Below are 26148 nucleotides of genomic sequence, written 5' to 3' on the forward strand. Positions count from 1 at the left end.
TTCTCCTATTTAGGTTTAAATAAAGATGTTTGTAATTTTAAAACAAATCAATACATCAGCAGGGAAGTGGCAATTTTTTGACTGAATCGAGCATAAAACTATATTTTTATTATCATTCATTAAACATTTCAAAAACAACGCAAAAAAGAAAAAAAAACGAAGTCAATGCTGATAATGTTTGGATGTGTGGGCATACTGTCCGAGTGTGTGGAAAGTTTCTGTGTGGAAGGGATGGGTTACACCGGGTGAGAAAGGAGGAGGCAAAGGAGATCCAGTTAGCGCCGTTGTGCACAAAAATGCACAGAAACTAAAACTTGTTCCAAACTTTAACATTGTTATTCAGAAATGAAAGTTTCCATCGTGCTGCTCTACAGGAGACTTCACTCAGTTGTGACTGCAGCTAGAAATAAGGTCACATGAAAGGGTGGAATGGGCAGTGTTTGGTTTGAGAAAGGCCAGCAGCAGACGGGTGGAGGTGGAGGTGGCCTTTCTCCTTCCCCTGCAACAGGAAGCTGATACCGGTCGATTGTACGACCGACATTAATGGAAAAAAACTGAAAACAAAACTGTTTCATGTTCTTCATCCTGTCACATCTAAGAACAGCATCTATTCATTTTTTACGCAAGTACAAACAATAAGAAACTTTGTTGATGCAAACAAGCAAAATAAAATACAGTATTTTATTTTTTTTAAGTTCAAAAATACAAAAACACACATTTCCTGTTCTTTTAAGTCTTTTTCTGCTCAAGGTGTTATGGTCCTTCTTCCATTGGTAGTCTGAGTAACACAAAGCAAGGCGGACGCAACACGCCAGCTCTGCTCATCTATCTGGCACGTAGATCTGATCCCAACCCAATGATGGTTAGAGATTAATATGCACCAACCATCAAAACTGAGTGAATTCCTTTTCTGGCAAGTCGACTGTGACACACCATCTGTCACTGTGGCAAGAAAGAGTCTGCAAGTCCTGTTAGTGATAACCTGCACAAGCACTCAATACTTCAAAATATTTAACACATATAAATGTATTTTGCACATGGATACACACCTGTAACAAATATATATGAAATCATTAGATTCATGATGTACATTTGGCTCACTCACCCTTTTTAATACAGGCATAAATTCCTCTTCCTTTAAATGATCCCATCGTTTCCCTCATCCTTTTAAAGTTGGGTCTCCCGTGTGACAAAACAACACAGCACACAATGGAAGGGAAAAAGGTTTGGTGCTGCCGGGTTGTTCCAATTCTCTAAATCACCCTGAAAACACTGACATTCTCTTCGGTCCCACAGGACGGGGTGTTATGCAAGTTCTATCTCAAGTAAGAAGTGGGACATAAAAGAACACTCACTTTAAAGAGCTATTGTGGGTAAGTAGCGCTATTTCTTTATTTCTCCCCAAACACACCATTCTACTTTGAGCTGTCCTGTCCTGGGACAAGAGGGGGTACTCCACTAAGCATAATAATCAATAGTAATAAATCATTTTTAATCCAGCTGCTTCAGGTTCTGCACATTTCCATAAAAAGGGGCATTTGGTGCCACATTTTACACTTTAAAAAAAAAAAAAGGAATGATTACAGGCCGTTTATATCAATTAAGGGGAACAGGTTAAAAAAAAAAAGAGGAGGGGGAGGGGGTGATAAAGATAAAATAAAACAACAAAAAGCAACACAGCTTCTGCAAAGAAGGCAACACACAAAGGCTAGCAGAAAAATGCTACTAAATACATTAGTCTGTGTATCGATCTCAGTTTGCATTCGTCCTAGCAGGTGGAAACATACAATAGTTGTTTTGGATTTTGGGCACATCAAATGAAATTTTAATGATTGATTATCTGTGAATGAAGATGGATTCATGTATTTTGGATTTGTTGTTGCCATTAGCTGCAATACCATTCAGGACCAAGAATAACGATGGCCCCAAGCGGTTTAAAGTTGCTGTTCATCATCCGTTTGATGCTTGGAGGTTGTGTGGAATTTGAAACTTCTTCCATGTGCAGTAACAGGCAAAGTTATTTTCTGACGTGTCAACAGAACACAACACAGTAAGTTCAATGCGTATAGAACGAGCTGCTGTTCTTACGGGGCTCTGAATGGTGACATCGTGGAAGCAGGTCTGTGTTTGGAGTGGATTCCTGATGCTGAGGATATAAAGCGCCCACACAGGATGTCATCAGCAAAAAGGAGAGGTGAATGAACACGTTTTTATCGGTATTTCATCTGCAACGCTGAGTAAAGCCTCTGGTCCAGATTACTGTGCTGGTCCAGCAACATTTTAGGTTCAACTTACCTTAGTTAACACCAAAGGTCAAGTTGACTAGTTAACCATTGCTTCCTCTGTGCAGGGAAATCCGTTTTAATAATGCATCCATAAGCCAGGTGGAGACATCAACGCTAAGAGCAGTCTGTTGTCTTCCTGCGCTAACACGAGCCATTAGTGGGTTCATCTCGGTGTCTGTGCTCTTCCCTCCTTTCAGCGGGGTTGTTCAGGGGGTTTTCAGGTACCGTGTCAGTAATAAACCTGTCCTGTGCTTTACTTCTTTGCCTGGCCTGTTTCTTCATTCTGAGGTCCTCCCTGAACTCGTACTTGAAGAGGTCGGGCTCATGAGCGCACATATCAGCGTAGGTGTCCACCAGGGCTCTGATATGGGGTATGGTGAGTTGTGCGGGGAGTAGAGTGGGGTTCACATCTGCTTTCTGCATCATCTCCTGTGTTATCTCAGCACGATTCGTCTCTGGGAACAACATTCTAGGAAGAGGGGAAGAGACTATTGAAAAAGTGCCAAATGATAAGTACCGATTCTCACACAGGTCTCTTTGATTTCTTAACGATCACACAAGATTAACGGCGTTATAAAGTTCAAAAAGAAAGAAATTATCCCTCAGCAATTATTATAAATCTGTGAAGTTAATTGAAATCACACAATGGGCTCGAGCTGCTCATGAATTGTTAATTTGTTCCACTGCCATGCTTCATAGTGAAGGGATGTAGATACTGACACACACTGCACACCGGCCTAAAGTTCTCTAAAATGAAAAGGGCACCTATAATTTAAACATTCAAATTTAATTTATTTTCACCCTGAAAAGCTCCCTCTCAGAATATTCAATACATAGAAGGCAGCCATTTATTTTTAAAGGCATTTTTCTGCCTAAGACATATCTTTTTAATTCCTTCTCTGCAGGTTGGAGAGCATTAGCCTGCTCCACACACACAACGGGGCACAGCAGCCTTTTAGGCGCTTCACTGATGGCACCTCCTCTCCAATTTGGAGCTGCTGCTGCCAACCCACTGCAGTTACATGAAATATGTTGCCTCGTCTCTCCACACCACCTCAATGACTCATAATTGCTGCTCTCTTTTGCGCAGCCAGTGCTCTTTTGTTATCTAGGCTTACATATACTTTTCCTAACACATCCACGGGGTTATGATCAGTGCGCGCGTTGATGTAGGCGTGTGGGTTTGGAGCTCGTGGGTTTGAACAGAACAACAGAGTGACTGAAAGCTTCCAAAGTTGTCTTTTTGTCAGAGCGGTTCATGTGACAAAGAAAAGCAAATCAATGAGCAATCTAATTAATGACGACACACAACCACGCTGCCGTCAGGATGAAGAATGCAGAGAGAATGATAGATGAGGATGAGAGAAGACGAAGACAGTAAGTTGTTGGATTGTGCTCACTCTAGTCCTTTATAACAGTACTTCCCACGGAACTGGAAAACGTTCCTGACGATTTTTTCCACCATCTTGAAGGGCTGCTTGATCTGGGGCTGAGCCAGAGGGGTGAAGTGAATGACCCCCACATCCACCTAAACAGACACACACACACACACACACACACCAAGATGAGTCCAAATAGTAGGAGGGTGAGCACAGACTTTTAAAATAGATTGCAGCGGTTGCTCATGGGAATGACATTAAAAAAAAACTATGTGGAGGATGGAGTGTGTGAAGCCTGGATTGAACTACTGGAGGGAAAGGTTTCCTGTCAAGTGTCACAAGACGCACAAAGCTGGACTAAGAGAAGCGGAGGGGATCAACACACTGGGATAAGAGAAAAGGGGAGACACAAAAAACGATGACGCAGCAAGGCTGGCTGGCGAGCCGGTTCCAGTTGCCACAGTAACACCTGTGCGATGGACCATAGAAACTGAGCTTCTCTCTATCTTCCCTGTCTCTCCTCCTGTCACTGCATCACTACTGACTTTCTTAACACCTACAAATCACTGCAGCTCTCTGCTTCTCACTGTGTCAATACCAATTCTTCCCTACCCACAGAGGCTGAAATGCTAAATTTGGATTTATCTATCCATTGATAACCTATGTAAAGCTTATTGATTAACTATCCCATGTTGTGATAATTATTGAGATCATTCCTCTCACATATATATCCACATGTTCTCTGTCCCTCTTTTAGGATTTAGTTTCTCTATTTTCTAACGTGGAAATGACGGGATCAGAGGGAACAGTTAAATAAAAAAGACAATCTCTGGCTCTCGCGACAAAGGGGGCCACCGTTGTTCAAGGGTGTTTCACGTGATGTTCATTCCTGGAAGTTCTAGCCGCAGGCGCTGCTGCACAACCCCAGAGATATTCCACGGAGCCAATGACCCCGGCAGACAGTGGGCAACAGAGCAGAGCAGCAGCCTGTCTGTCCATAGTTGGTAATGGCGAAGGAGCTCCGAGGAGCTGTGCTCTGATTGGCTGAGCAGACTACCAACGGGGCATCAACAGCGTTGGTCTTCATAATAATACAGTTAGTTGCTTTTAAGTGCTTTTTTGGCTTGGACTGAGTTTCACAATAAAATGATAAAAAATCTTAAGATCTAAACGGAGTTCCCAGGTCCATCTAAATGGAATTGAATGATTGATGATACACGCTGAGATGAGCTGAAGGGAAACCATATTGTTATGGGTATATGAATGAGAAATGACAAACATAAAGGAAGCCATATGTTACACACGACATTATCGATTAACTGACACAAATAACACAAATCCAAACAGAGACCTAACTCAGCTCAGAGCTTATATTCCTGGGATCTGTGACTCACTCTCAATTCCTTTTTGCCTTCCTGGGCTATAGACTGGCCTTAATAATTAGGGGAGGAAATCTAAAGTGGCCTAAGGACGCGCTGAGGATTTCTAATGAGCTGTTGAGATTCTCCCGTTTCCGTGGACAACGGAGGTAGCACTCAGGCTCACTTGTAAAAACCGCAGCGCTATCTCTTATCAGATCTTCAGATCCCGGTGTGGAGATCCTGCTGCAGTGGTGGCTAATGGGATGACGCTGGTGCAAACTACTGTATGAATGGCCCTGAAGGCGAGTGCAAAAATATGGAACGCAACGCTCGCAATTCCTGGGACCATGACAATGAGGAAGGTAATGTTGAAGCTACTGAATCAGTACATCAACAGTACAGCTGATCAATGGTGATGTGTGTCGTCTTTCAAAGTCTAACAATGAAAGAGGCCTTCACGATATTTTGTGGCAGTAACAGGCTTGGCTTCATCTCGATGTCTCCATTATCATTATTACACCACTTTTTGTTTGGATGATGCATTTTAAAGCCATCCCTTGTGTTTCGTCTTATACTTCGTGCTGTACTGTTTGATGTACTGCCTGTGTTGTCCTGCCTGTGTTTTCCTGCCTGTGTTGTCCTGCCTGTGTTGTACTACCTGTGTTGTTCTGCCTGTTTTACTGTCTACTGTGGGTCAGAGAGGACTGCAATTTCATCTATGCTGTATGTTGTGCATATATGGTACATTTGACAATAAAGCTGACTTTGACTTTGACTTGAAAAGCCACAGGGTGGATGTTGTTATGGACAACTAGAGCTGTAGCGAACATTACACAGACTATTGATGTGTTCTGAGAATGTACTCCTCCACCTGTCACGTTGACACGCATGGATTCCTGTCAGGATTTCCTATCTGGAGTGTAAAATGTCTTTATCAGTGCTTTGGTGATGCAAGATCAGTCTGCCATCTGTTAGGAAGAAGCGCTAAAAAGGAATGACTCTCCCTTGGAATAATTAGGTCATTTATATTCCGCATTTCATGATTTAAGAGAGGAGCAAGGGGGGAAGTCGATATTGGGACAATACAGGAAGCAGCATTTCAACCATCAGCTTGTCCAAGTCACTTTGGTGCTATGATTTATGTATGGCCTTGTAACATGGCTTCACCAGGTAGTGGCGCTGGAATATATGCTGTTCGCTGCCATTAATCCCTCCCCTGATAACCTCAACATGCAGGGAAACTCGCTCTTAAATCATGTGCTGTCACCTGGACCCTTGACTGAGTTGGACATGCCCACCCTTCTCCGAAACCCTCAAAATACTTTGCATCTACAGGGAAATTCTGAACTGGGGTGGCAGGCTGACTTGTTGACCCTATATGATGAGCCTTATATCCCTCGCTCAGGTCCTCCTGTATCTTTCTCCTTGTGCCTTTCCTCATCATGGAGTCAGTAAGAATCACAAATAGACTGAATAATTCTCTGACTATAATCAGTTCTTGTAGGCTTGAGTGAACAATCATATTTAGCGGGGAAAAAACAAGTGAATCATTACCACTAATTTGTCCTCTGAATTAGACTGTTATGTAAGGAGCCAATCTGAAGCTCATTAAAAAAAAATCCTCTTCCAATTCGTTTGATTTAATCAGAAAGTTCATAAAGGCTTTGAACCGGCTTCTTCCCATAGGGTGTACACCTCATACTCTGATGAAACAACACCTTGCATTCCCACTTTAAAACATCTGAAAAGCACAAAACATGACAGGTCTCTGAAAGTCAAATATCTACTTTCCTCCTCAAACCCATTTCCATACTAACACATTTCTGTTTTACTATATTTCATGAATTTGACCTTCCAAAAGCTCAGAAGGGAACTCAAATATTCTCGCTCTGCCCCGTGGTTCTCCAGTTCCCCCTTTCCCATTTTCACCTCTGATGTCTCTTTCTTGGTCAGTTCTTGCCCAATGGTGTGTGCGCTGTAATTTGTCAGGTCCCTCTGAGCGTAAAGAAGATGAGATGGCAGGGGCCCCGGGGCACCAGTCATCGTTCTACCTGAAACACCAACACTTGTGCTTACATAACGGCGGGCAGGTTCTGAGAAAAAGCAGGGGGGATGGAATTAAGTGATGCACACTCAAAGAATACGAGAGAGAAAAGCTCACAGAGATCCTGCAACCAAAGAGGGAATAGCTGCATTAATCATGACAAGACCTTTGGAGGACAACCTCCATTACAACAGTAGAGACAGAATGTCTCTTGAAGAGACGAGGGCAGAAGTGGATTCTCCTGAATATACTAGGCTGACGTTGCTTGGGTGGGGGGTGGGTGGGGAGGGAGGAAGGGGTTTGGGCTTCCTGTTAAGGCAGCCCAGCGTACATCCCATGAAATCCCCCGTGGCGGGCACACTGGACATTCAAGCCAGTAGCCTTGCTCCGTAATAACATCAACCCCTCGGAGAAATGCTTTCGTCATAGAAACATTTGCCCCAAAAATGTGAAATTCACTGGACAAGCGGAACAGCAAATGGAGAGACATGGGAAAAATAATGACGGGGCATTTTAAAAGGCGTACCACGTTAATTCACTTAGGAGTAACTCTTAATGGACTACGCTGAAGAGATCCATTAATGGAGCCAATGGCAGTAATTCTGCAGCATGTCACAAATACTTTGCCTTGGACAGCTTCACACATATTATGTGTGGTGAAACTGGACATGGACTCTCACAACTGGATTGCACTGACAGCCACGTCGCAGCTATAACACGACACCTCGCATCTCTGCTGCAAACAAACTGCTTTTGCGAGACGATGAGCGCAAAGAAGCAATCCCACGAGGGACGACATAAGAGACAGGAAATGCAAATGGACAATAAAAGTCCCCTGTAGTGGGTAAAAGCGAGCCTGGCTGGACCGGCTGTGGTTCAAAGCTGTGCTGTAGAAAGGCTTGAGCGCTCTGCTGTGAGGCGATAAAATGAAGCGACCAGGCTTATAATAGCCTGCACTATCTCCACACATCACAGCGTCACACATCTGCACTCACACCGGTGTTTAACTGGGTTTTCCTTTTTTCTCCCTTCATCCTCATCCCCCCTTTCCCTTCCTAATGTATTTAGTTATTTATCTTATATCCTTCACAGAACACCACCAGCATCATCAGTTAAAAGGAGACAGGCCACACACTCAACGCCGCTTTGAGTCTAAAAACACTGGAAAATCTCTCTTCCTGCTGCAGCGGTTTCCCACAAGGAGTTGTAAGAGCGCAGCGATGGAGGTCGACTCCAGCGTCACACTGGCAGTAATGTGGCGTGCGCCTTCCCCGCACGCTGGCTGGATTTCCTAGGGGACGTTTACGTGAAAATCAGCAGTGGCTGGGAAGAGCGCTGTGCCACATTAAACTAACAGATCAATAGTTAAACAAATCAATTGCTACCAATCTATCTACAAGTAATGGGGGGGTGTCCATTTCCCACAGCTGGCTTATTTTTGCTGATTTGCCCATGCAGCAAAATAATAGCAAGACATTAGCATTTCCAAGGTTATCAGGCCCCCTTGTCCTTTCAGTCCTCCCTCTCTCTCTCTCTGTGTCCTCTTTGTCATTCATGAATCAAGGCCATCCATCCGAGCAACTCCCACCCTCGTTGCACGTCCTCCACACCGAGGAGCAGCGTCAAGGCGAAGACGAGGCAGCAGCTGTGAGGTCAGCGCTCCTGATGACCCTGATGAAAACGATGCCCCCCCCACCCCCCCCGGGCAAGGGTCAATTTTGGAGTGGTGCACACAAGCTCCTTTGGCCTCTGGACCAACACGTACACAAAGCTTAACAGGATGCGTCTTTGATCAGCTCATACAAATTCCTCCGATTTAATTTGATAATCCATCTCAGTTGTTTAGTGGTGCTATGTTTGGATATCTAATCTTGATTTTGCATCTTGGCAGCTTCTTATCTTTTAACAGCTTTGAATTACAATCACTGAGCAGCTCAGTGCATATAATGCGAAAGAATTCATTTTTAACAGTGAGAGATCAGCAGCTACAATGCAGTGAGGAAACAAGTGAGCTTGTGTTTCATGATTCATATCATGTTAAGTGAAAATGCTGTTTCATTCTTTTAGTTTTTTTATATAACCTTCAGGAAGACAGCATGATAGTACTTCTGGTGTTTCCACAAAACTGAACTATCCAAATAAAGGATATTCACAGGCAGATAAAATAAACTCAACTGTATAATTTCAACACTTTTCAATTCACCGTAACTTCACTGCTATGCTTTGTCACTAGCAGGCTTAGTGAAGGAGGTTAAGATAAAATATGCCCTATTAGTCCTTCAGTGGGTAAATTTAACAAAGACTGTTAAAAATAACTCAACATAAAAAAACTGAAACTTTTTAGGTCCAAAAAGTCCCACTCTTGTAAAATTAAACAAATACAACCAGGGGATTTCAAAATACAGTACTGTGTTAAATTGAAAATTTGCTTCAGTAATTTGAGTCGAATAACAAGAACTCTGTTCCTCATCTTAATGCAGTCAGTCACAGACACAGGACAGAAACAGCAAAATGCAGGCAGTAAATTTCTCAGGTGACCAAGACCAAAAAGACTTTTTGAGTCTGTGTCTTGTCAGAGTCGACCACAGCAGTAATCCTCCTCCTCATGGACCCACGCAACCTCCAGCACATGTGTACCATGAGGTCGATCGACGTGTTGGATGCATGACGTTGTGTCGTCGGCTACAAGATGCTGACACAACAGAGAGCTGGTCTGGTTGACCTGAACTGTTCTTCCGTCTGTTTTGACTAGAGATTTCTCCTTTATTTATTTAAAGAAGCTCCACACAGCCTTTTTAACAGCTAGCATCCTTCTGCTGTGTCCTTCTTCTTGTTTCTAGCAGCTATAAACAGCCTGTGAGTGAATTACCGCCACCTGCTGGGGGTAGTATAGCATCACTAACAGACAAGTAAAAAAATTTTTTCTTAAATTGACATGATGTGCACACTAGCTGTTTTAATTTGTGTCTATTTGAATATTATTTTAATAAATTAATCTAGTCATGGCTCTCCATTGAGTCTTGTTGATAACTGCGCATAATCCCAAATTTGCGTTGTATTTTTACGTTGCATTTTTACGTAGATTAACACCTAATAAAAATATACACTGTAGAAATTGACATAAAAGACAAGTAAAATACTTTTCAAAAAATGACATGATGTGCACACTGGCTGTTTTTATTTGTGTCTATTTGAATATTATTTTAATAAATTCAGCGCCCATCTAGTCGTAGTTCCCCGATGAGTTTTGCTGATAACTGCGCAGCATCCTAAATTTGCGTTGCATTAGATTAACACCTAATAAAGGAATACACTGTAGAAATGTACATAATGGGAAGTTAGAGAGAGGATTAGAAAGAGCATTGATCACCCACCAAAAAATGCGCTTAATGTCCCAAAAGAACTCGGACGTCTCCACCATTGGTCGCTGTAAAGACGCGGACGCAGTGGCGACAGGAGCGAGTGAGAGTTTTTAAGTTGTTGTGAGGCAGAGGCTGTCATCCACACACACACACACACACACACACACACACACACACACACACACACACACACACACACACACACACACACACACACACACACACACACACACGCACACGCACACACGCACACACACCGGTGAGGAGAGGGAGCGCGTCGGAGCGCAGCGCTTATTTCTCCCCGACTCCGTCCGAGGCAGGAGCTCTCCGCAGCGGGGATGTCCTCTGGAGCTCCGCCGCTGAAGGGATGGTTCCGGCGGTCCGGGCGGATTCCTCCCCCTCGCCCCGTCAGCAGCCCGCCGTTTTCACATTTGTGTGTTTACAGGAATCGCTGCGAACAACGTGACGAGTCAGCGCCAGCTCTGCACCAGCCGGGGTAAGGGATCATTTCACCCTCGCTCGCCCCCCCCCTACCCCCCACCTCTATTAGAAACAACAGCAAACAATTAGAACGAGAATCTGAACGATCCATTCAGGGATTCCAACGATCTACTTGTTTAGAGAAAGATCACGATGCGAGCGAGGGAGTCAGACAGACTAATGACAGGGCAGCGGGTCCGATCACAAAGTTTAAACCTAGAAGCTGACAATTAAATACATGGAGTGGCTGTTATGAAGGTAGGCTGGCTGTAGGAGTAGGCATGAACTCACAGCAGGTGATTAGGTGAGGGCACTGCAGCTTTAAGTCCACATAGCTATTGAGCATTGCAAATACCACAAACTCATTTCTCCCTCTCCAATAACAGCTCAATGGGGCTCCGGTCAGGAAAAGGAGAAAACAAATACATCCACAACAACCCCCAGAGCTCTGCTCACCTACAGTGTAATAAGTCAGAGCTAGCTCTCACTGCTTGTTCTTTAGGATGCTCTTTATTTCCAGTCAACTCCCCCACCTAAAAAAAAAAAATTAGCTCTCATGTGAGTCAGGAAAGAAGGAGGGAGCACAAAGGGACGCAATCAATTCAGTTTCTCATTTCTGTTTCTCCTCCAGCCCAGTGGAGCCGCAGCTGAGGAGCTGAGGAGCTGGGGATTTGACTGGCAGCCGCTGCACCACCGAGGGAGGGGAACGAGGCGGCTGGGCAGTGGGGTCGACGAGCCTGGCTTGCTCTGGGTAGATGCTGCCTGGCAAGGACGAGGGCTGAGGCAGCAGCAGCACCACCACCGATCTGGAAAGGAGCATGGCATCCACCGGCATGCAGATATTTGGATTTGTTCTGGCGTTGTTGGGCATCATGGGTGCCATGGTGGCCACCGTGCTGCCCAATTGGAAGGTTAGTGCGGACGTGGGCTCCAACATCATCACGGCGATTTCCCAGATGCAGGGTTTGTGGATGGACTGCACCTGGTACAGCACCGGCATGTTCAGCTGCACGCTGAAGTATTCTGTTCTGTCACTTCCTGCGTACTTGCAGACTGCCCGCACCACGATGGTGCTATGCTGCGTCCTGGCTGCCATGGGCCTCTGCCTCGCATCCTTAGGATTAAAATGCACACGCTGGGGAGGCGGACGCCGCTCCAAGCGTCACGCTGCCATCGCCAGTGGTGGCTGCTTCGTCACTGCGGGCTTTCTGTGTTTGGTGCCTGCTTCCTGGTTTACCAACGAGGTTATCACCAACTTTCTGGACTCCAGTGTGCCCGAGAGCAATAAGTTTGAGCCGGGGGGTGCTGTGTACGTTGCCTTTGTTTCTGCGGGATTCCTCTTCATGGGAGGGTGCATCTTCTGCATGTCCTGCTCGGGGAAGAGGCACGGACCTCAGGATATGGTCCTGCTTCCTCCCCCAGACAAGTTACTACTCAAGCAGCAGCAACAGCAACAGCTGCTCCAGCAGCAGCAGCAGCAGGAGCTCCAGCACCAGTACTGTTCTCTCTCCCCATTAGACAATAAGACTGGCTACAGCCTGCAGGACTATGTGTAATAAAGCAGCCCTGTGTGTGCTACAGCGAAAGGGAGATGAGCCTGAGGAAAAAACCATCGTGGAATACGCCACAGACGAGGCTCTAATCCAGAAGGAGGTGAAGAAAAAACAAGAAAGGAGGGAACAACTTTGAATTCATTTCCCCTCCTCCTCTATCTTGCTCTTCTACCTTTTTCTGTTTTGCAAGCACAAGCAGTAGAGGTATTCCCGAGGCAGCGCCTTGGAACAAACAGTGTGAATGTGTAAGGCGCCAGGATAAGGTGCTGCAGCATCGAAGGCAGCCGCTAACCAAATGCAGACATCCTTCATCACTAAATCAGAGAAAGAGCTCCCCGGGGAATGGATTAAGCAAATATGGAAGCCTCCTGTTTATTTTTTTTGCCCATTCCTCACCAAAGGTTTGAATTGAAAGGGAAAAAAACAAGCAATCATTTAGCTGCTATTTACAATCGTTTGGTGCCCTCACAATTAACAAAGCAGGCAATATACCATGTGAGAGCAGTAGGGGAAACCCCATCCATAGCAAGCATTGTAGTTTTTTGTATTGAAATCCACTAGAATGCTGAGTGGAACTGATATAGATGGTCATATTTTTGTTAGCTGCTAGAATGATGTTGATATTTTGCCTCTAAAGCATGCTGTGTGGAGCTCTGTGCATTAATACAGCAGAATGCCTGGTAGAAGACTGAGATATAGCCACAAAATGCCTGTGCCTGAGAAGGTGTAGAAACATAACCCTGCTGCAACTGTTCAAAGAGGACTGTCAGGAGGAGTAGATGTTGGCTGCTGGGCTGGATGTGAGACAGAAAATGTAGACAAACCTGTTTCCATCACTGTCTGCAGGAGTGGGGTGGCGAGAAATTAACAGAGGAGCTCAATTCTTGCGCTTTCATTTCTCGGACAAAAAAACCATACTAGCCTCCAAATCTATCCATGTACCCATTCCCGCATGCCCTCAGACATGCACACCCACGTACTCATCCACGCTCTTGTGTCTACACAATAAACACTCAGACATGCCGCCTTTTTTTCTCTTTTTTTTGTATGTGCTTTTCACTTCACTCATCCTCCTCCACACTGCCATGGAAACAGAATTCAGCATTCAAATATTTTTTTATGGTCTGGGGGCATGCGCATGTCAGTCAGTGATTGGAAGTTCTTGAAGGGGGGCATCTATTTCTTGTGCCATGGCTCCATAAGCTTTAGTAAGAGCCTACACTCACACTACTTTCTGTAATCCCTTTATGAGTTGGTGACATGAGACCCTGTTCTGTGGTTAAGGATTTTTGGAAAATGCTCCTCTTTTCTGTGGCGTCTTGCACCGTACGAGGAGTTTCACAGGGATGAACAGATGCTTAATGACGCACTGGCAAAAACAAAGAATAAAAAAGGAGAAGCCTCTTAAATCATGGTAGTCTGTGTGGCATGCAGCTAAGAAAGGTTTGAGTCATTCTCCATATGTGACTTGTTTTACAAGTGCGTCAGCAGTGCGCATTCGCCACCAGCCTGCACCTGCAGACTGTCTCCGTGTCTTAAATTGAAGCCACTTGCCTGTCACCATCCGTCTTTCTTCTACCTGTCACCCTCCTCCCAACGCACGTCTACTGCCCTGCTTGTGTCATATGTCACATGGATGTGATCGCTGACAAGAGTTAAGTTAAGCTGATGCATGTTGAAAGCATGGCCGCTCCAACACGTGTGCACGCGTAAATGCAACAGTAGAACTGAAATGCTTCCACAAAGTCATGCTCCGCATTGTGTCTACACAAGGAAGGATATCGTAGGAATATTGTTTCATGCTTGAGCATCACTTGGCAGTGATGTATGGAACTGCACATTCTCTCCTTTCCTCTCAGAAACAGCTTCCTGAGGGAGAGCAGATGGCTAAGCCCAGCTCGCCACCTGCAGGCTGCAGCCGGCACGCCACCGGCATTTCTGCGGGTGTCACTGCCGGTCCTGGCACCCCTTGAGGGCCGAGTTTCTACCCCATCCCGACTTTGCCATCTTACCCAGCACAGGCGACAGCCGACAGAACTGGCCTCCTGACATTTATTCCTGCCCAGGCACCATAACCAATGCAATAAACAAAGTAAAGAATGTGCCATGTCATCAACCAATACAGACACGTCATGTGTTTAGAGAATGTGCCAAATCGTCCCATGATGACACGTTTTAATACTAGCTGGACTCCTTTTGGTTTATTTTTCTATTACGTTGTTTGTACATGACTTAAACATTTGCAAATGTTTTATGGATTTGTGATTTGTTCTGCCAGACTAAGTCGCAACTCAGCTGGATGCTTGTGTACAGTCCAGTGCAGCTTTTACGGGTTATTTTAATCCTCTTTATTCCTCGTAACCCGAAGCACAGCAAGACTTCACTGGGCATGACAGTTTGATTGAACAGACAACATGAACTATATAAATATATGCGTTACTTCAGGAATTCTAGTTCACTGTAAGTCTGTGACAACTGTACACAAGTATCTGGGCTGTTAAAGCATTTGTTTAGAGTGAGGGATCCGGTTTCCCTCTGGTTCTTTCAGTATAAAACACAATAACATGTTCATATCATATCTTCTTTATAAGAAGACTACTGTGCACCTTTGCTTGTGTTACTTGACAACAGTTTATTTCAAATGGCCGAGTAATCCTACCTGGACCAGAGCAAATACACAACTGGCACTCTGTGGGGGGAAAAAAAGTGTGTGATAGGATTCGACAGGGAATTATGAGCAAGAGATTTCCGTCTTTTGTGGCTGTGCAGCTTGATCATCAGCATGCAATTTCACTAGCTTATAAACGGCCGGAGTGCAAAGTGACTAGGTCTGTAAAGTCTAAGGAGTTACAACTCTCCTGCGTACACTGTAATGAGAAGATAATTTATCACTTTGATAATTGCAGCTTATCTTTGTGGATGCTTTAGCACTTCTTACTTTGCCAGAGCATATTTGTGATGATGAACAGTTCACAAGTTCTGATACAGTTGTCTCAATGTGCTTGTGCAAGTAGTTCTATTTTTTACCAATAAAACTATTTTGTGAAGGCGACGAACCTACGTGATGAATTGTGTGCTTTTCATGAGTGTGACTGAAAATGGAGACGATGTATATTCTCTCTGCCAAATCCACAGACTGTTGGACGGTACAGGCTGTCCTGAGTGTAGGCAGGCTGCTCACAACCAGCAGCCAGGAAACAACAGAGTCTGTCCAACTGAAATAAGCATCCATGAAGCATTACCCTGGGTTTTAAGAAAGGACCACTGTCTTTAACTCAGAGCCACCTCACTGGATCGCTGCATGATTGAAAGAGTAATATAGTAATGTACTCTTCTGAAAGAGTAAAGAGATTATTATTGGCTCAGCTTCTGATACTCAATACCCTTGACTGTAAATGAAAGATAGAAGGTTGTGCGTGACATAACAGATGTCAAACACAGATTTACAAATTTGTGCAATAAAGTAGTTATCTATTCCAAATATTGCAAAGTGCAGGCTGGCTGGTGAGTAACATGTTATTCAAACCAGTATCTCCATAAATAGTCTGTACAGCCGAGAGCACTGACAATCAGCTGATCACCAACATTATCCACAACTATTATAATAATCTACTATTTATTCATTCGCTGCCACATTTTGGGACAATGTTCTGTTTTTCTGGGCTTTAATGATGACAAAATGAATATTTTTTGGATTAAAAACATGTCTTTTTAGATAATTCTGAAGACCAGTCCTAACAATTAATTGAGGGCAGAATCGACTGATTTATACTTAAATTCAGTAACATCATTACTTCAGTCCTTAGATGCTTTCAGATGTTAAATACCTCATTCAGTGCATGTCAGCCACAGATTTGATAATGCAACGTAAATGGTTGTTATCAAAATTTTTACTGTTTAAATGTCTGAATCAATTAGGTTTTAACTGATCCGTTAAAAAAACAAAGATATGTGAGACAATTTAGAATTTTCAAACTTATATCTTATTCTGGAAATGTGAGTCATTGAATCAGGAGTAAGTCTTGGTTCCACAAAACGAGGAGAAATATCAAGATGTGGAAATAAACAATAATGTATGTTAACTTGCTGAGTGTAGAAGGCTGAGGCCTTAAGCAAAGCTAAATACATTGTTCAACCTAAACACAAGCATCACATACAGACATATATTATGGTATGGAGTTCCGGATGGAGCGCTGATTAACTAGCTTCTGTCAGAGTGTATCTCAGCTCTCATTACAGCTGCTTTGAGTCGTGAGAATGGACATTCCTGAAAAAAACATGGATTATTTAAGTCTCTCTCTTCTTCTCTCACTCCTCTTCATTACGCAACAACAGTTCAGATCAAATAACTACTGCTCTTGCAGGGAAACTCTAAGAAGATCTGCTCCTCTGTGTATTTAACCTACATTTTCCATCAAAGGCTTTCGCCCCTGAGTTGCAGCTATGACAGATCTGGAATGTGAGGTTGGATGAGGGGAGGTGAGAGCTTGTCAATTTGGGGCTGGGGTTAATCAGGCGTCAGGCTCATCTCTTTGAGCCTCCATGCCACATCATGTAATATTGGCCTTCCTGACCAGCAGGTAACCTTTCTATAGATCAACCACAAAAAAAAGAAAGAATTGTGGACGAGGTGATTACGGCGTGCAGGATTGTTAAATCTTTCCACTATTCATGCCAGCAGACGTGAAGACAAGATAAATAATGTTGAGAAGCGGTCGCACCATTGCTCACCAAAAAGATCTCCACATATCTCAGCATATAGTCAAAAAACAAAACTCAGTATATCAGCGCACTGTTTTTTTTCCAGGGGGTGGGAGGGATATATCAGCGCACTTAATTTGTGGCTCTTTGTTTTCCGTGACCGATATGCTCACAGAGGTTCATTTCGGAGATATAATGCAACCGTCGATGCTGAAGGAGGATGACCTTCCTTTCTTGGCTCTGCTCTCCTCTGGTCGCTACGCTGTTTGAGGCTGAGGGAATAATAGCAATGACCTTGGCTACGCAGTTACCTGCTGAGAAAGGCAGTAAAAGCTATATAGATGACAAAAGAGGTGCTTGTATGAAAACAATACACTCTGACAGTTCAAAGGAGAGCCCTTTAATATTTCAGGGAGCAGGATGCGGAGCTGGGAGAATTAGGTAGGCTTAAGGTGAGGGGGGCTAATTTATAGAGAAACAAAATGTCTTGCCTGTTTTGGGTTTCTCTTGACGAATGTGGTCTGTGTTTAGGATGTTGCGTTATTTTACAATATGATTATGTACTAGATAAGGCACAGAAAAGAATAGAAATTCATGCCTAACTATGTGGGCATAAATGTTAACACAACTATTGTTTAGATAAAACAATCAAGACAAGAATATCAGATTGAGCCAACTTTCATTCCCTTCAGACGCCTGAAAGTCATGGAACCAGAGTGTATGAAGCTGAAATTACAGTGTTAAGATAATAGTTTATGGATTGATACCTTACATTGAGGTGAGGGTTTTATTTTCACCAATCAATTTTAGCGTAGATAGTGATTTACTCACAAAGGGACCTGCTTCCCTTGGAATGAGGCCAGGGTATTACTGTATTCCTCAATAATACCTTTAAGTGATCTTTGTATGTTCACTAACTAAACAGAGCTGAATTTGCTGAACCCTGATTACTGACTTCTTGTTAGGAAGAGTGATAGACCCCTGGTGGATGCTCATAAGCAAACTCTGCCAACCTCTGCATTTTGTTTAAGGAGAGAGGAGGAGGAGAGTATTTTTAGCTTTTCTTTACCTTGGGCTCGTGACGCACTGAGACCGAGCCTTCAGGCATTCGCCGTTGCGACACAAGTCATTGAAATAACTACGCCCGATAGTCTTGATACCACGTTTGACCCCGTTTGAGATAGGACAAGGCCTAGACGCATTGTGAGCTTGTAGGACGTGTGGCGGGAGGTGAGAAAGTACTGCAGTCCCTTGGAGATGATTTTCATTCTCGCTGTCGAGGCGAGAGCTGGGCCACAACAAGTCACAGAGAAGATAACCATCACCTGGCCTTAAAGCACACCACAATGTGGGAGAGTCACACTGAACACCGAAAAACACTCTGAATTCAAGCTTGGCTTCAATTTGGATGCTTGAAACAAGAACAAACAAAATCCCATTCTAAAAAGATACTGGCATGTGCTGGATGTTTACTGCTGGTCCCAACTCTCCCTGACAAACGTCTGCCACAATGGATGTTCAATGCAGTGTCAGTAAGTTTAATTCTGGCCCTGCTCATCTGGCCTGTGTTCTCGGTCGATGACTTCGTACAATGCGAACATCTGTAGGCTCTGCTCTTGTGAGGCTCGGCTAGCTGTTGGGTGATGGCTGATGTAGCCATTACTCAGAGCAGGGCTGATGACTGGCCCAGACAACCATCTGCTGGAAGTACGCCTCACTCTCCTCTCAGATCCATCTCTGTCATGGATTGTTCTTCTGGCACTCTGTACTCTGATGGAAGATGCTGTGCTGCAAGCCTTTCCAGCTTTTGCTTCATTATAGATCCACAACACGGAAACTTTCAATTTCTTTTCATAGGCTTTGACTCAATCTCTTCCTTTATTCTGCAGTTTAGTTTTCTCTGTCCATCTGTCTTCTTTTTTTAAAAGTCACCCACACCCCCCCTCCCATCTATTTATAAATCTAATTTTCCCTCCTCACTCTTTTCATTCTTGGACTGATTTCCATTTCGTCATTGTTTTTCCATCAGATCCATCATTCTTGCTTTTTATAACGAACAAGAAAGGATCAAAAGTGCTGCCGGAGCTCTGAAGAAGATTTTAGAGATTTTAAGCACATTCTGTCCAGAAAGCAGTGACTCGGGCAAAGAGGGATGAGCCATTCACCTTCCACTCTTCACTCATAGCAAATCAGCTATCCTATGTAAAGAGGCAGTAAAGACAAAACCGGATGACTACAGTTCTGTGATTGAGATGTAGACGCGTGATGACAGAGAGGAATCTAAAAGTCCTTGACCCTTGATCAGAATACAAATTAGAAATGCGGATGACTAAATCAATCGCAGAAAAGCAGTTTCAATTCTCAGTTTACCTATTAAAGAAGATTTTCAGGCGTAAGTCTACAGGTCCGAACGAGAGGCGATTTACAGACCACTCAATCTGTCTACTCATGTGAGAATTAACAGAGGAGAAGGAATAGTAAGGGATGGGAGGCAGGTGTGATATGCAGCAGCGCAGACCCAGGGCACTCAGAGCCTGGGGGGACGCCATCAAAGCATCCAATCGGCTCTCTCAGGAACCTTCAAGGACAATCTCATTCACTCTACGTGCGGGAGGTGCAGTCCGGAGGCGAGAAGAACAGCACAGATTAAACAGGAGGGATAAGAATCTGCCCACCCTACGTCAATACGGGCCCCTAGAGCTGCTAATGCATAATGGATTCAACATTTCCCTTCTCATTATCCTACACTGGCCAGTTCATATAGGTTCAAGTATACCGGCCAATCAACCAGCACTTCCCCTTCCCCCCTCACGTTATTAAAGCGATTTCTCATCATAGTTATTTTAGTGATTACCTTTTTCTTTTAGTTGTCTGTGTCTCCCTTGTTCTTCACCGTTTGATTAGACAGGATTAAAAGTCTGTGCGATGAATTTCACGCTACAGTAATTGTCCTATGTGTAGCACAGCACCTGCTGCTGCTGCATAAACAGTAGCGTGGCCAATGCCGCTGTAACGGGAGGACATCTAAAACCACAGACAGCTGTTTCTTTCCATAACACAATACATGACAAAGTGTCTCTGCTCCAGAATAGTCGTGACTCAGTCACAGCAGAACAGATTCAGGTTCTAGCCTAGACAAAAATTCACCTCAAGGCCGACTTTGTTTCAACTTCATTAACACAGTCGGTGATCCCAAAGCTTTGGTGGGAATGAGTTGTCACCAATAATCAGACAGAGGAGCTGATCTGCTGGCTGTAGGTATGAGATCCAGCGACTCAACATGATCTCTGACAAAGCACACACAGCAGAGAGGCTGGAGGAGAACTTTTCTTTCTCATTATAATTAACTTCTGCCCAGATTTAATCTATTGTCATTTTGATAAGGTGCTTCTGTCTGTGCACAATAAGAACTGTACAGGAAAGAATAACATAATCACGATGTAGCCGGAAAATAGAAGGGAGCTGATATCACACCTCTAACCCCAAAGTCAAAATGGAGCTCATCAAACATAGGCTGATGCAGATTCTCTTTCTCAAACTATTTTCAAACAATTCAAGATCTCAAACAGATGAATCTCTCCAACTTTCCTCCACTGTATCAACACATGAGAAAGTATTATCTGAAAATATGTGTGACAAGATTTTGTTGCACTTTTTAAATAGATATATATATACTTTATTAATCCCGGAGGAAACTGCACATATCCACTGCTCAGGCATTACATAATGATCATAATAATAATACATAATAATCTATCTGCACATTTCAAGTCAATCAAATTCTGTGTAGCATAATTACTCTGGTGTGCATCAATAAGCAATATAGAGCCATCAATCTTTTTCTGGCTTAATCTACATGACATACTAGAGATAAGGGGCCTGCACAATGCAGAAACTACTGCAGCATTAATGGACTCTATGCGCTCTGACATTTCATGGGACTCAGGCAGCAGGAGGCCCGCTCATCAAATGGCCATCATCCCTCTGAATGATATTGATTCGACCCGGTGACCTTTAAAACATTTAGTGGGGATAGATAGTCTGAGTGGGCATGTGGGAGGCACTGAATTATCAAGAGTGCACCACATGAATGTAACAAGACGTTGCTTATACATGCAATATGCAAGCCAGTTTGCACACACAACATTCAGAGCAAAGAGAAGCTGAAATCTGTTAAGCTACAGCTTCACATACATACAAAACCAGAAGCTCAACGGTTAAACAGAAATGCAGCGAAAGACAGTCTGGTGCAATGAAATAATCATTGGAGCCATCCCTTCTAAGAGAATGAACAATCAGCGTTGGTCCCATTCACTTGGCTGCATTTTATTCCACACAGGGGATTAAATATTTACCAATACATGGTCTCCTAAAGAGCAACCGCATCTTCAAGGGACCAACAGTCTATCTTTGACATCAACCTAACACCTATACTTTCATTCTGGAGACACGAAACATGGTTTCATTTGTACAAATCTGTAAGAGAGCTCCTGAGCATTTCCACAGAGCTCAGTGTCTGTAATCTCAAAACGGAGTTTTCTATTAGCTGACAGTGGTGCTTTGAATTGTACAGCAGGACTTTCATTTTTTAATGTGCCTCCTAGTCCTTCTCTAAATCCTTTCCCTGAAATGGAAAAAAAACCCCTGGAATTCTCATATTACGTAAGAGTGAACGTCTTTCGCCGCTGATACACACAAACATGTGCTGAAAGACACACAGAGAGAAATTGGTCCGAAAAAAGAACCAAGCCCTCATTACAAGGCGTGGTGTGATTGGTGCTACATCTCAAATACCCATCAGGCATCATTACTACACAGAAAGGATCCCAAGACGGAACGGAGACAACACTAATTCAACACTGTCTTAATGAAGCCTTAGAGCAAGAAGAGGGAGGTACAGAAGAGTGATGAGGAGGTGATGAAGGACTCAGATGGGACCAGATGAGGAGCAGAGACAACAGGATGAAAGGAGGATCCTGTGTTAATCTACACTGTTAAATAGTGGCTCATCCATCTACTGATGTTCCCCTGAAAGCCACTGTTTCAATGCTGGTACTAAAAGTTGATCTAAAAATTAAAATTCATTAACATATCATAATTTTTCTAAATGTGTAAGGATGAATTTCTATTTTAGCATCATCCCCACAGGGTGTAGAAATGTAGATTTGAATATGTGGGCAAATAAAATGGAAGAGGGAGCTCTGGAATAGATGGTAACGGTATTAAATTAAATTCAAATTTTCTGCTGTGTTGAAAAGAGTTGGTGAAATACGAGTAATAAAGATCGACAAGAATTGTTACTACATCAAAGATCAGTACAACAGAGTCCCTTCAATAATGGGAGCTCTACACCAACATGGAACAGTTGAAAAAATCAACATCATCAATGTCAGAAACATGGATTAATGCACAAAAAAACAAAAACACAGATTTCTGATAACATGGGATAACATTAAGTTTGAGATGTTTAAGAGCATTTTGATATATTTTGACAATATAATACCATGTGAAACTGTTAAAAGTGTATGCAACAAACTGGTTAATTCTTGTATAAACACTGTCTGCTGAAATAGGTTAATATGATCATTATATTCTTGTTGAGAACACTGGCATGGTCAAATTCTTGTTTTGAAGATCTATGATGTCAACAAACCTTGTGTTCCTAGGAAGAATGTAAACATGGTTATGCTTTAGGTTAAAAGGCTATTATCTGGAAGTGGATAAGAGTATGAACATTTGTCAAAATACAATGGATGACGTATTGTGATGAGAGATGTTTGTTGATTCTGGGGGACGGGAATTTCACAAGCCTATTGGCATTTACCCATCAGCCCTTTCTTTTTCGGATGTTGTTGTTGATGTTGTAAATATGATGAAGGTGTGAAGTCTGTTGTATTAACATGTCCGAAAAAAAACCCTAAATAAATAAAAATAAAATTAGTCTGATGACCTGCTTAATAAAACCAGAAACCCAGAATACAATTTATTAATTTTGCCCAAAGCACTTCATGTTACACATCAGTATTTACTGTATGTTTGCATGTGAGTATGTTTATGAAAGTTAAATCTTACTTTTGGCTTTGGGACAAAGGCTTGTCCAGGGATGGTAAAGCGGTGGTGAACGGTGCAGAGATACTGAGCCATAACGGACAGTCGACTCCGCTGTTTGCTGCTCGTGCTGGCAGTCAATCTCTGAAAAGAGAAATGAAGTACATCAAATAATTGATGCCGATTCAGAAAGACGTGGTTAGTTGGTAAGGTAATATGTTACTTTAAGTGGTGAACAGACATAAAAACAAGAACAGGTCAAAGTCAGTTTGTGTATTTAGATGATGAAGAAGCCGTTCGTTACTCAGTACGTTCATAACATTGTGCCTGCCTTGAATCAACAATATGAAGCAACGTGTCAAATTCAAATATTGTAACCAATTCCTGGCATTTGGCCAAGTCATCAGGATCCAGTAAAAATATACGCCGTAAAAATTAAGAACATACTGAAGTGTTCACCTACCTCTGCCACCTCTTTCTGAAAAGTGAGCGTGAGTTGTGTGCGCCCATAGGCAAAGGGCCCCGTTCTGTTGGCAATGCACTCCAGCCATTTTATGATGAGGGGAGTTGACACACTGAACGGGAGATTCCCTATGATGTGTAAGTTTGGTGGATCTGCGGCACAAAACATACACACTGAAATCCCGTTGATTCAAAACATGACCACCCAAACAACTCCAATATTTCATCATCTCACAGTCCTCCCATGGCTTAGCGATACACGCTGGGAATACGTTCTCCATTCTGTAGGTGAGAATATCACCGTGAACGATCCTCATCTTTTCTGGTACCGTCTCGGACAAAAGCTGAAAACATGGATTTGATGTTAGCTGAGATGAAATGAAAAAATGGTGAAATAAGATAACATGTTTCAGATGAAAATACATCAGATGATTTCATGTAATTGCCAGCAGAGGGCGTTACAGCCACTTCTACTCAATGACCTCATGACATTGGCAATGCTGCGCAAAATTCAGCATCATTGCAGCGATTCAGCTTACCTGCAGTCCTGGGATGAATCGTGAATCCTTCTCCACCACAAGTAAATCTGCCACCCCGGCATTGAGGATGGAGCGGGTGAGCCCCCCCGGTCCAGGACCCACCTCACACACATATGCATCCCTCAAATTGCCTGCCTGACGCACAATTTTGTCTGACAAAATAGAGATGGATGACCAACTGAATAGGGGGTTACATTTATAATACATTGTATTTACAAGGTGGAACAGTATTTACAATTACATTGTATTACCAAAGTAGTTTGACTCTTACGCTTCAAAAAATACTCAACACTCTCCAACCAAATGTCATCTGATACTTGGGTATCTAAATTGTGATGAATGATGTGCAACACTGCAATACTTGTCTGCTTTTGTGTTGTGATGAGTTGCATTAATTTAACAAGTCACCTTGTCCAAAAACAAGAAAGCAGATCAGGCCTCCACTGCATCACTAATAATAAAATAAAGGATCAAGGGTTTGCAAGATCTACAAACTGACTTGGTTCATTCATTTTAGCAGATTTACTTAGCCTCACTCAGAGTGCACAGCTTGTCAGTTCCAATTCATTGAAACAAGTCTGTTGGGAGCTGTGCAATCAAGTATACTGACTTAACGCACCATTTAGCCACCAATGCAACCATATTAGGGTATAGAACAGCTGCTAGCAGATACTGGTCCACTGCAGATAAAGTAAAACAAATAGAAAGAGCGTGTGGGGTAGACTTACTTGTGAGGTTCAAGTCCAATAGGAAGTTCTGGGAAAGTTGTTTTTGAGCACGCAGTTTGTATAACTTGATGAGCTCACTTATAGTCGGCAAGGGAGGCAGACGGAGAGTTGCCAGTTTCTGTGAGGCTACCATTGTTAGTGAACACTGTGACAAATACACACACAAGGTGACAGAAACTGCAATTAGTCATCAGCTTTAGAAAACCATTCCAGAGGATGAGAGGCATAAATGTCTAAAAGCACTGAAAAGGGCGACATGTGAGGCACTAATGGCCATAATAACCCGTCAGCAATAGCATTTTAAGATTGTCATGAAAACTGTCAAATCAGGACTGACCTTTTGAATTGCACTGTGGATAGCTGATTTATTTTTTTTGTGCGTGTGCTTTTACAATCAAGATTCTGTAGTGACCGAGTATGCTTCATTAACATTTAAATTAAACTGACAATACAATCAGTTTATCTTCCAGACATTAAACAGAGCAGTAAAATTACATGATGTCCTGTCTATTCTGTTAACCCATTGCTTCTTTATCAGGTCATGGGATTGATTTTCTCTGTCTAGACTTGAACTGAGGCGTTGATGAAGGGCAGACTGTTGACATGACTATCTTATAAAAGGACCTCTTGCGCCACTGTGTGGTGTTATGACAGAAGTATACTTGATCAATATTAAGAAACACAACTCAGATTACTGTATGTAGGTTTTATACAGCGCGTTTAAACAAAACGTTCATTTACTGTACCAGGATGTCTGCATTTTAACTGCGAGTGTCACGGTCTATTAGCACTACAAAAATTAGCATTGTTCCCCAGCTGTGCACTTTTAACACACGAATAAAACCAGACGCAAATAACTTGCATAAAAATCCAGTGACGGAGTGGTACGATAATCAAATATAATACGGACTATAAAACGGGGCAATTTACTTCCTCTTGTCGACATTAAAGTGACAACTAACATTCTAACATAGTCCTTAGCATTTGTTAGCTTAACGTTAGCTTACAGTCCAAGTACTTTCAACAGATCCCACAGTAAAGGTCTGTGACTGTAGAAGGTACATTTACCTTAGTTAATAAAGACAAAGTAAATACCCACAACAAACAACACAATTAGCACAAAGAGCGACAAACACACATGTTATCCACGTTCGTAGCGGGTGGCGTCTTCCATTCGTTTTCTTTCCGCAATCGTCATTAAACTGA

The 26148-nt window shown here is 43.0% G+C and overlaps 2 protein-coding genes across 5 annotated transcripts; one reads left to right on the forward strand and one right to left on the reverse strand.

Annotated features, from left to right (window-relative positions):
- Positions 1-192: 192 nt before the first annotated feature.
- Positions 193-26141, reverse strand: tfb1m (transcription factor B1, mitochondrial). 2 transcript variants are annotated; one of them, XR_011038586.1, is made up of 9 exons: positions 26081-26141; positions 24943-25087; positions 24215-24366; positions 23911-24019; positions 23677-23828; positions 23238-23357; positions 3686-3813; positions 2296-2754; positions 193-2146 (listed from the first exon to the last, which is right to left on the reverse strand). XR_011038586.1 is itself a non-coding variant. In XM_068339097.1 (8 exons), exons 2-8 carry the CDS (start codon positions 25073-25075, stop codon positions 2427-2429), a joined length of 1122 nt encoding a protein of 373 aa, XP_068195198.1. In that variant the 5' UTR covers positions 25076-25087; positions 26081-26141; the 3' UTR covers positions 193-2426. The 2 variants fall into 2 exon arrangements, 1 of the variants encoding a protein (XP_068195198.1); XM_068339097.1 differs by having other exon boundaries at positions 193-2754.
- Positions 10688-15515, forward strand: LOC137611092 (claudin-20). 3 transcript variants are annotated; one of them, XR_011038588.1, is made up of 3 exons: positions 10688-10927; positions 11543-12865; positions 14324-14409. XR_011038588.1 is itself a non-coding variant. In XM_068339099.1 (3 exons), the coding sequence occupies exons 2-3, from the start codon at positions 11730-11732 to the stop codon at positions 12465-12467; spliced, it is 597 nt and encodes a 198-aa protein (XP_068195200.1). In that variant the 5' UTR covers positions 10688-10927; positions 11543-11729; the 3' UTR covers positions 12468-15515. The 3 variants fall into 3 exon arrangements, 2 of the variants coding, with proteins under 2 accessions (XP_068195200.1, XP_068195199.1); XM_068339099.1 differs by having other exon boundaries at positions 11543-11822; positions 11964-15515; XM_068339098.1 differs by having other exon boundaries at positions 11543-15515.
- Positions 26142-26148: the final 7 nt, after the last annotated feature.

Source organism: Antennarius striatus, chromosome 17, assembly GCF_040054535.1.
Source record: "Antennarius striatus isolate MH-2024 chromosome 17, ASM4005453v1, whole genome shotgun sequence".
Taxonomy (NCBI): domain Eukaryota; kingdom Metazoa; phylum Chordata; class Actinopteri; order Lophiiformes; family Antennariidae; genus Antennarius; species Antennarius striatus.

Bases quoted from the DNA above. Each gene is read 5' to 3' on its own strand.
- LOC137611092 (XM_068339098.1), top strand. From the start codon at position 11,730: ATGGCATCCACCGGCATGCAGATATTTGGATTTGTTCTGGCGTTGTTG.
- tfb1m (XM_068339097.1), bottom strand. From the start codon at position 25,075: ATGGTAGCCTCACAGAAACTGGCAACTCTCCGTCTGCCTCCCTTGCCG. The intron at 23,829-23,910 runs GTGAGATGATGA...TTTGTGCCGCAG, and splicing joins CGCTAAGCCATGGGAGGACT to ATCCACCAAACTTACACATC. The intron at 3,814-23,237 runs GTAAGATTTAAC...GTGTCTGTTTAG, and splicing joins CCTTTGTCCCAAAGCCAAAA to GTGGATGTGGGGGTCATTCA.